Consider the following 11,072-nt stretch of genomic DNA (forward strand, 5'->3'; position numbering starts at 1 on the left):
AAAATGAAGAAATTTTTCATTGTCACAAGGTGATACACCACATGTTTTTATGTAAGTGGTGAGAAATTTTAGTTTTTAAATTATTAACTTTTTAATACACATATCTCACAATTTGTATAATGACACGTGGTATATCCGATCATACTGAAAAATCTCTCTCTCGAAAATGAGACGATTATTTTGAATTTGTGTGCTGTGTCACATTTTCCATCTCTTCAAGCATCAGGAACCGATCTATCCAAATTGTTTTGTTCCTGTTTTGTTGTTTTGGTTGTGGATGTCTTTTATTCTGCCAGCTGCTGATCGTTTCTTCTCAGATCATCTTACTCGTCTCTTCTCCCTCTTTTCCTTTGTCCTCTTCCTCCCCACCTGCATCTCTATATATATAGAAATAGAAACCGACTTCTTTTTCTACTGTAACTCTCTCTCTCTCTCTCAGCTTTATTTATTCCATCAGATCTAGCTTCTAAAACCCACCTTATTACATATATCAAATTTTCTTGTTTTTCTCCCTTTGATGGAGATCACAAGCACTCTTAAACATTCAACATCCATCTCCTTCCTTCCCCTTTCTCTCTATCCATTTCCTGCATGAAACCAATGAATTGACTACAACTTTGCTCTACCAAAGGAAACTAATTAAACCACTACCCCAGAAAACAACACAACCCACTCCCACAAACTAATCAAACATTTCTCTAAAACACAAAATGATGTCCTCAGATACCGCACCGCCGACGAAGCCAAAACACGACGAGAACCCAACAGGGGGCTCAGGCAGCAGCCGGCCGAAAGCCACGTCGTCATCATCATCGGGGCCAAAGCTGCCACCACCAGAGCAAGCCCTGAACTGCCCGAGATGCGATTCACCCAACACCAAATTCTGCTACTACAATAACTACAGCCTCACGCAGCCACGCCACTTTTGCAAGACTTGCCGGAGATACTGGACCAAAGGCGGCGCCTTACGCAACGTCCCCATCGGCGGCGGCTGCCGGAAGAACAAGAAAATTAGGTCCTCCTCATCTTCCAATTCCAGGCTGTCCTGCAGCTTCGACCCATCAAAAGACTCGGCCGGCTCTTCCTCCTCAGAGAATATGATGCTCGGCGGCTTGAAGTTCTTCCACGGCATTTCCCCCGCTATGGATTTTCAGCTCGGCAGCATATCTAGGCTCCATAATAGCAACCAGTTCTCTACAAACCTAGCAACTGGGATAAATTTCAACAACCCATTTCCAGCTTTCGGAGACGTTTCGGGTACTTCCGGATTGAGTACTAGTACTCTTGAGCCATCATCCGGCGGTGGGACAAACGCTTGTAATAATTCTTTTCTGGGTTTTAATTATCCGCTCACTTTGGGCGGCCGCGGAGGCAGTGCTAGTGGTAGCGGTGGGTTAATTAGTGCACAGAATATGATGAGTGCAATGAACGTGCACAGTAGCCTTGCGTCTTCAATCGAGTCTTTGAGTTCTATTAACCAAGACCTTCACTGGAAATTGCAGCAGCAGAGGCTTGCCATGTTGTTTGGTACGGAAGAACATGACCAGTCAACTCAGTCTCAGCTTGAAAACCAGCAGAAAACGCAGCAGATGATTGCACCCATAAGCTTGTTTCAGAATCTGGAGGTTTCATCATCCCCAAGACCTGATCATCATCAAGGTGTAAGTCATGGAAGAAAAGAAGGTGGAGATACTGCCACCGAGTGGTTCTTCGGGAACTCTTATGCACCAGCGGTGACTCAGACTCCAACAAACAGCGGTGGTGGTGGCGGCGGCGGCGCCAGCAATGAGAACGCAAGCAACTGGCCTCATGGAATTCCAGCGTGGAGTAGTCATGATTGGCAGCAGTACAATGTTTTGCCCTAGATCATGAGAGAGAGGTAGATGACAATTTGAAAGCATGATAATCAGAAATTAATGGGGGAAATTCTATTAATTTGTTTAAGAAATTATCCAAGAACTAAAAACACAATTTGGCATATGTTTCTTTTGATGTTGTTTATGCTGGGGTTTATTCATATGCAAAACTGTAAAAGTAAACTGGTAACAAAAGGGGAATGAACAGTAAAGCTAGAGAGACTAAATTTGTAAACTAAATGATGTGTCATTAATATGAATAAGCACGTTTATTAATATTTTAAATAATAAATCAATTATCAACTTTTATGTCCTTTAACTTTCAAAATTTTGTCTCCAAATTTATTCTCTCTATCATTATCCAAAAAGAAATAGTATGTTTTGACCTAATTTCAAGATTATATTTATTTATTATTATCCAGTATTTAACGTAATGATGACCAATGACCCAAAAAAAGCGGTGCTCAAATGTGTGGATATATATGTTCATGGTAGTTTCCCCATTTTCTTATGCACTTTACAATAGATTGAAAGAAAGATTGTTGTTCGTAATAACAATAAATACAGTAGCTACCCATGAACTGAAAGCAATTTTAAGCTGGCCTTGCACCAAAATGCAAGAAAATCTACTGTTTATTTCTATATATATCTATACTATATATTAAGAGAACACACCTTGTGAACCTTTTTGCTCACTTTTTTCAATTTTACCCCTCACTTTTGAATACACAATGTTGAGATGAGGAGGGCAAAATAGTAATTATATATCTTTTGACAAAATGATAATCATATCCCCTTTTTTTTTTTTTTTTTTTTTCTATTTTGCCTTCACTTTTAATACACAATATTTACATAAATAGGGCAAAATAGTAATTTTGTATCATAATATTTACATAAGATAAAAATATGCACTTATTAAGAAAAATTGTCCCACCATCATTTTTTACACAGGTAAGTGAAATCATGATGTTTTTTGAATAGTTTGAATGAACTGAAGTCGTTGAGCTTGAGGAGAACATAGGAGGAGGTGGGCACTTGCGGTTGCGCTTGAGAAGAACGTGGACGGACATGGGTGGTTGTTCACACACACAAAGTGTATGCTCTCTGCTAGTGTAGATTGAAACAAATAAATTTGTTGTTGCCTAATTAAGTTTCTTCGAACACTTAATCAAGGAATGATTATGAACATAATAGAATTATATGTACATGAGGTTTTTCAGTACCTTATGAATTCTTTTGGCAATGATGTGGTAATTAAACATCATTTAGGGTTTAAATTGATCTCATTGATCAGTACTTAATATACTAATTCAGTTAAGAAGGGGTTAAGTTTCTCCCCCTTGTCTCAAAATATTAACCCCATCGGGATCTGTGTATGTAGATTTTGGGGTGTTATTAAATGGGACTTAATGCCATATCTTTGATTTGTTTTATGTTCAGTCAGCGTCTACAACTCTCACTGTCTAGTAAGTAAGTGTGTCTTTCTCTCTCCCGTAGATTCTCTCTCTTTCTCTCTAGACATCTCTATCAGTCAAGGAACTGAGTCTCAGGCTCCATCTTCATCTCTCTCACTGTATGGAATATAAGGGGCCACCTAGTTAAAGCCTCCATGGTCGGGCCTCTTCCTAGCTCTGCAACTGTTGCAATGTGAGGCAGCCTGCCTGCTCTCTCACTCTCTCTCTCTCTCTCTATAGATCTGTTGCTTATTGGGGTTGCGTTTGTAATAATTAGTATGGCAGTGTGGTGTGATTTGGTGCTGTCTGAAAAAGTGGTGGTTTGAAAGTGTATTCAATGAAGGACTGTCAACATTTGAATCAACCAGAGAGAGAGAGAGATAGAGAAAAGTGCTTAGGGTTCCCTTTTTTTGGTTTAAAAAAATATAATTCATGTGTAGCTTTTTGGAACAACTCCACCGTTGTAAAAGTCTTTTAAGTCTATTTACTATTTAATCTACCTAGTGAACAGTAATTGTTTTTAATGAACAGTTTTAATGAACAATAATTACTTTTAATGAACAGTAACTACATTTTGCATCTCTATCCCTACATTGAATAACTCTGACAATAAATAATAAAATATTATTTTTTTAATTTATAATTAATATTATATTATTTACTTTGTATAAATTAATATTATATTATTAATTTATTTTTTCCTTCTAGAAATCTCTTCCTATCTCTCGAAACTTCTACCATTTTTGTTTCTTCTTCCTTCCCACTCTCTCACTCCCCTCTCCCTCATTGTCTTCCCTTTTTTCTCCGGCCGACCGTCTCCCTCCCCACTCTCTTTTTCTCCCCCATTTCTCCCTGTTTTCTTCCTGAAAGGAGGAAGCTATGGATTTTGCACTTGATTTGGATCGAAAGACCAGCAGGTCTTTCTTCTTGTTCCTCAAAGCAGAGAAAGAGCACTGCAAATTCGAAATCACAAATTAAATTTCTACTATAATTTATGTTTTACAACTCCAAATTTGATTTCCTTTTTTTCCTACAAATTGCTGGAGAAGAGCACTGCAAGGTAATTGACTTTTGGGTTTACAACAGATTTTGATATTTTGTGTAATTCGGATTTAAAAGCTTTAATCTTTGAATTGAAGTGTTGTTCATGGTGGATTAAGCTTATTGGAAGCTTAACTAGACGAGTTCATCACTGAAGCAAAGAAGGGGTTGGGTTCGCGGGACGGAGATCGGCGAGAGCTGTTTCTGATTTGATGACTAGAAAAAGGGTTGCAGCTCATATACGAAGGAGAAGGCAAGATTTGGTGACTCAGACTCCTATCTAAGGCAGTCTAGTCCAGTGAGATTTAAAGAAGCCAAACAAACATGCCTTTAATGGTTAAATTTTGTTCTTTTCGCTGTGCATGCTTTCTGTTTCATTTTTCCAGAATCCGGCGAGCTCTGTGACCAATCTCGACCACGATTGTTACTTAGAATCTTGTTCCTTTTCATTTTAGCATCATTTTTGTGCTTAAATTACAATTTTTAATGGAGTTTTAAGTCGAGATCGGAATCCGGAGGAATCCGTGCCAAATATTCCAGTGTTTTCCCTCGAGGATTCAGTTGACCCATGTTTAAAATTGTGGCTGACGTCACCCTGACGTTAGCCTTGCATCATTTACGCCTTAGGCTCTCGGACGGTTGATTCCTTCCTAGCCTGTCCACGGGGCCTCCCTCGAGCCCTATCGCCTACATGGACTGGAGCTGCTAGCTGGGGCAATTGGGTTGAAGCAACAGCTGGCCCACCGGGCTATTGAATATGGTGGAGCTGCTCTTAGAGTGTTGGACATCAACCTGTTTCCTCCATGCTAATTGTTGTATACTATGGAGTAAAAAATCTCCATCTCTCTTCCTCAATCCTCATTGAGATCCTGTTTCACTTCATTTTCATTTCATGAGAGAAAATTTTTAATGTACCAGAAATATGTTTTAGCATTATAAGTGTTGTAGTATAATTAGTTTAATTTTATTTTTTAAATTTTCAACTAATTGTATCATTACATTTAGAGAGATTATATTCACACACCCTAAATTACTTATCTCACACCCTTTTAATTTTTTAATATTTTCTACACACCACTAACACTTGATAGAAAAACTTAAAAAATTAAAAGGGTGCAGAAGAAGTAATTTGGGGTGTGTGAATGTAATTTCTCTACATTTAATGTACTAGACTACATTTGATGTACTACGAGAAATTTTTAAATGTAACGGAAAACGGGTGGTACACCATGTGTTTTTATGTAAGTAGTGGAAAATTATATTTTCTATTAACTTTTTGACACACATATCCCACTATTTATGTAATGACACGTAGTGTACTATTCCATGTGACGGTTGTGGGGCCAAAAATATGCACAAGGCGGCACGTGGATTTTTGGATGAAGAAGACCAAAATACCCTTCAGGCATATTAGGATTTCTACGCGCGAGTAACGAACAATCATCCTCAACCAAGTCATAAATGCCCAAAAAAGGTAACAATTCAAAAATTCATCTCATCAAATCCTTCAACAAGGTAATCCCTAAAATTTATTTCACCCCATATATCTTTTACCTAATTTCCCTTTTTTAGCTAAATCAATTAGCTAATTATTACATAACCTAATTATCTATTTATTCTAAATATTCTATAACCACCAAAACATTCCCCTTATGTTTAATTAACCAATTAATACCTATTAAAATTGGCTAATTAAACCAAAATTAAACGCAAAAACCCACCTAATGGCCGGCCACTCTTTCTCCAAAAAGGACCGGCCTATCCCTATAAATATGCTCCTATTTTCACCAAAAGATCATTCCACACTCTTGCCAAAATTCTCCAAAACTCTCAAACACTTTTCTTTCTAAATTCTAACTTTGGCATCGGAGGTTCTTCGGCCAAAGCCCACCCCCATTCATCGTGGGCGCGTGAGGCTCTTGGCCTTGACCTAAGGTGTTGTTTGTTTTGCAAGTGCAATTTTGTCTAAGATCAAGGAGGAAGAAATTTGCATCCACAAATTGGTGCTTTCATTGAGAGTTGAGACCCATACTCGTAGAAGACTCTCGCGTAAAAAGATTTTTTCTCTATTTTTTCTATTTTCTAGTCCCCTTGTATTTTTCATATGTTCTTATTATTAGAATTTTTTATTTGCAAAGATTCTTTGATAAAACGTAAAAGAGGAATATAATGGCTAGAAATTTAGAAAATTCCACAAGTGAAAATTCCAATACTCAAGAAATGGGAATGCGGCGATCCGCGAGGCTAAATGTGGTCATAGGCAGAGTGGCACCACCACTACGAGGTTCCACCATGGCCCAAGCCGTGCCATCCAAGTTTGCTTGGGCCCGATCCTAAGCCTCGCACTCACGTACGCCACACACCAAGCAGCGCACTCTCGTGGCCCAGCTTGCTCCTGCCAAGCAGCCCACTCTCTCGGCCTAGCCTGCTCCCACTGAGTAGCCCATTCTTGTGGCACAGCTTGCTCTCGTGGCACAACCTACTCCCGCTGAGCAGCCCACTCCTATGGCCTTTTTAGCAGCCCAAATCAGTCCAAGATTAGTTCAACCATTACGAGGCTAAATGTGGTCATAGGTAGAGTGGCACCACCACTACGAGGTTCCACCATGGCCCAAGCTGTGCCATCCAAGCTTGCTTGGGCCCGAGCCTAAGCCTCGCACTCACGTACGCCACACACCAAGCAGCGCACTCTCGTGGCCCAGCCTGCTCCTGCCGAGCAGCCCACTTTCTCGGCCCAGCCTGCTCCCACTGAGTAGCCCATTCTTGTGGCATAGCTTGCTCTTGTGGCACAACCTACTCCCGCTGAGCAGCCCACTCCCATGGCCTTGTTAGCAGCCCAAATCAGTCCAAGATTAGTTCAACCATCCCGACTCCAAATTTTCGAACCGAGGATCGAACCGGGAGCATTTTCACCTCATTTTTCTGCGGATATGACATTGCCCAACTCGAATCTTGTGCCCGGAGTCTACCATACTTCCACTGCTTAAGGAGATGCATTCCTTCCAAACTCTTCCAACCCAAATGGAAAACAACACATGTCACAACAAGTCATATAGTTGACGAACGCCCTAATACAGCAGACGACCTTGGTGAACCAACTCTTGCAGCGCACCGAGATACAACGTGCCCAGACGAGGTGTCCCAAAGTAAGACAAGGGCAGATGAAGAACCTCTCCAGCAGCGTCCTAGCAAGCTGCCACGAACCGAGCGTTCGGGTAGTGTACACTCCTGATTGGGCCCCCAAGATAGCGTATACTTCCGTCTTAGTACGCGGAGAAGCGTGTAGTCTAGACTAGGCCCATAGATGAGTATACATTTACGGTTAGGGTCACACTCCGATAGTCAACATAAGCAGCCTTCCAGGTGAAGTGTTCATTCATGACTAAGCTCGTAAAGAGCATCATCCACCTCGCATCAGAGTAAGCAGAACGACGGACGGAGAGAAACAGTTACTCAATCCGGCACAAGTTTAATTGGTAAGCCTGCGAAGAACTCGCTCACCTGCTAGGAACGTACCACATTTACCGCATTTGCGGCATAAACGAGCCAAACATATGGAAGAGCAGCCTAGACTAACAAGTCACGGCTGGGGGCAGCCGAGAGCTCCACTACCCCAACAAAGACAAATTCAGGAAAAAGTAAAGAGACTCTTGACTAAGCGATTATGTGATTTCCAACGCAAAGAGGTCAACGACGAGGCACTACGACGGAACATGACCAACATAAGCAGGTCACCCTTCACGGACGAAATCGAGTAGGCAGAGCCTCTATGCGAGTTCAGCATGCCATATTTCACATCCTTCAAAAGGGATGAAGATCCGGAGAGACATTTAAAGAGCTACCGAAATGCAATGATCCTCTATCGAAACAACGACGATCTCATGTGCAAGATATTCGCCACCACTCTACAAGGCAAAGCGCAAGATTGGTTCTACACCCTACCGCCATAATCTATCCGAAGTTTTGATGAACTTTCTTTGGTTTTCACCAAAGAATATTCATCCTATCACTCGATCAAGAAAAAGTCCGACCACTTGTTCAACGTCAAGAAGAACCCAAAATAGTCGCTTCATGACTATATGAAGAGGTTCAAAGCAGAGAAGGTAGGGATAGTCGGATGCAATGACTCGACAGCTAGAGTAGCCTTCCAAAAAGGACTTCGAGCAAACCACCCATTATTTGGAAAATTGATCATGAAAGAAGATCTAACTCTAGCAGACTCTTTCGCTTTGGCAGAGAAGCATGCATTTTGGGACGAGGCATGCCAATGCACATTCAAGGACTTGAAGAAATACCCGACATCATTTCCCGACTATCCAAACTGGAAGCAGAGGAGGATTGATTCACATGTTTGACGTTATCTGAAGCAACAATAAGCTCTACCATCATACGAGAATAGATGAGGGCTCGACTACCTGTATTCCATAGTTCAAAAGCTCTCCTCGATGTTATCAAAAATTCAAAAGCTAACTTTGGCTATAGTTATTGCAACCCGAAAGCTTAAGTTTTACCTTTAAACGCACACAGTCATCCTCATGAAGCATTATTCTGCCCAAACGCGCAATGATAAAGGCGTAAATCCTGACAGATGTAAAGTTTTCTGACGAATGCAACAACTCGGCCCAAAAGACACGCCAAGGGCAAACGAACACTGGAATGACACACTCGAAAGCAAGTTTTGTCCTCGTTGTCCTAAAAGATTCTACATAGGAGCAACATGTATCGGTAGTTGAGCACTACCTCCTGTTTCGCGTCGCACGGCCTTAGCCGACCCTTGCTCCATAATTTAGCTCTAGAATGGTCCAATACCGGTAGTTGAGCATCTCCTACTACGTGTAACATGGCCCCAGCTCTATGACTCCCTACCATACACCAAGATGCTAAGAAGTTAGTACAAAAGTGCGACCACTGCCAGCACTACAAGCCGATACCAGCATTGCCTGCTAGCTAGCTATACCCGTATACGAGTCATTGGCCGTTTATGCAGTGAGCAATCGACCTAGAATGACTTATGCCGCTTGCTATTGAGGGCAGAGGCATGATGATCGTGGCAACCGACTACTTCACCAAATAGGTAGAAGCAGAGTTTAAGATGACCACGACTCAAACGGACATAGAGCACTTCATATGGAGGAACATCATTTGTCGATTTGGCATCTCACAATCCATCGTCACTTACAATGGCTCGTAATTCGTGGGCAAAGGTATGGCGAAGTTCTTCCAAAAGTATAATATCAAGCAGCACATGTCCATGCTAAGATATCCTCAAGGTCATAGGAGGGCTGAAACATCCAACAAGATGATCCTCGACTGCCTCAAGAAACCCCTCACCAACAAGAAGGGAAAATGGCCAGACGAACTCCCCAGATGTCTATGGGCATATCGCATCACCAAAAGATGAGCAACCGATATCACCGCTTTACTACCAAACATTGAGCAGAACAGTAAAGAGATGGCCACAAGCCTAGATCTGGTAGAGGAGAAGCGCGAGCAGACCATCACTCTCATCGCAGCCTACCAGCAGCAGCTCCTCTCCAACTACAATGAAAGGGCCAAGATCCAGCAGTTCTAGCCTGAAGACCTAGTCCTAAGAAAAGCCTTCATCATTGCCCACAGAGAAGGCTCCAAAAAGATGGATCCCATCTAGGAAAGTCCGTATAAGATCAGTAGAGTATGCGGTAAGAGTAATTACACTCTCGCCACCATGAAACGACAAAAAGATCGAAAAGCAGTGGAGCGCCTACAATATGAGGAAGTACCATGTGTGACCTCTCACTACATCAAAGCTTGAAGACTCAAGCAGCTCGACAGGGACCACCTCACAAGCCGAGGACTATCCAGTTGTTATGCAGTTCCTACTTTACAGCTAAGTTCTCGTTCGTTTCACTTGTTTTTCAATGAGGAATTCAGAAGTAATCACAACTTGGTTCGGCTGCATGCTTACAACAACTGATCACTCCTGCACTTCAAAAGAAGACTGTGCCCTTTGTAGGGACTCATCGTAGGAATTGCACCCCCGGAGGGACCAACCATACTCTCTAGTGTGAGAAGGTACACCAATTCCCCGACACCCATATAGGTCAGCTTTCCAAGACGAAAGGATAAACTCTACACTCCGAATATCCATATGTGGATGAGCCTGGCTGCCCTAGTATAACTAGATGCATGATGGCTTGCACCGAGATTCCTAGAAGTAGCCACAATGGTCTTTTTCAAAGTTTAGCTAACTGAAGGATTTTGGGTATTTTGGCCTAATCTGTAGGGAACCGGGCCTAGAGATGGAGGGGGCACATTATGCAGTACATCTGATAGACGACTGCCCTGGAACCCTAAAGCTACTACCGAGTGCACTAAGGTAGCCTACGGTTTCCAAAAGATTGCCTACGGCTTGCCCTTCGAGTAGTAAAGCCATGCTAAACTTATACAACCGCACATTCTTGTGAAAGGTTAAACAAGCTAGCATGTATATACGAAGCTTTATCCACTGCCGACATGCCACGTAGTCGATAAGCTTCACCTTTGCCAAACGCGGAACAACTGTTATATGAATTTGTCTGCTTGTGTAAGTAAGGCATCTGTCTACCAACCTTATGGCTAATAACTTTGCAAAGTTCTATACCAACACCTACGGCTGAATAGACTACACAAGTCTATCTACTTATAGAAAAGTAGCACGCCTGCCATTGGTCTATAAAGTCTAAAGGTTAAGGCATGAACAAAA

General features: G+C 41.8%; 1 protein-coding gene across 1 annotated transcript; it reads left to right on the forward strand.

Annotated features, from left to right (window-relative positions):
* The first annotated feature begins 213 nt into the window (after nucleotides 1-213).
* On the forward strand, nucleotides 214-2,960 carry LOC103954703 (dof zinc finger protein DOF5.7). The gene is made up of 2 exons (XM_048582104.1): nucleotides 214-1,879; nucleotides 2,838-2,960. The coding sequence occupies exon 1, from the start codon at nucleotides 711-713 to the stop codon at nucleotides 1,863-1,865; it is 1,155 nt and encodes a 384-aa protein (XP_048438061.1). The 5' UTR covers nucleotides 214-710; the 3' UTR covers nucleotides 1,866-1,879; nucleotides 2,838-2,960.
* Nucleotides 2,961-11,072: the final 8,112 nt, after the last annotated feature.

Source organism: the organism of the source record quoted next, unplaced genomic scaffold, assembly GCF_019419815.1.
Source record: "Pyrus x bretschneideri cultivar Hongxiangsu unplaced genomic scaffold, Pyrus_bretschneideri_v1 Contig18, whole genome shotgun sequence".
In the NCBI taxonomy this organism is placed as follows: domain Eukaryota; kingdom Viridiplantae; phylum Streptophyta; class Magnoliopsida; order Rosales; family Rosaceae; genus Pyrus; species Pyrus x bretschneideri.

Excerpts from the sequence above, each read along its gene's own strand:
- LOC103954703 (XM_048582104.1), top strand. The coding sequence starts at position 711 with ATGATGTCCTCAGATACCGCACCGCCGACGAAGCCAAAACACGACGAG.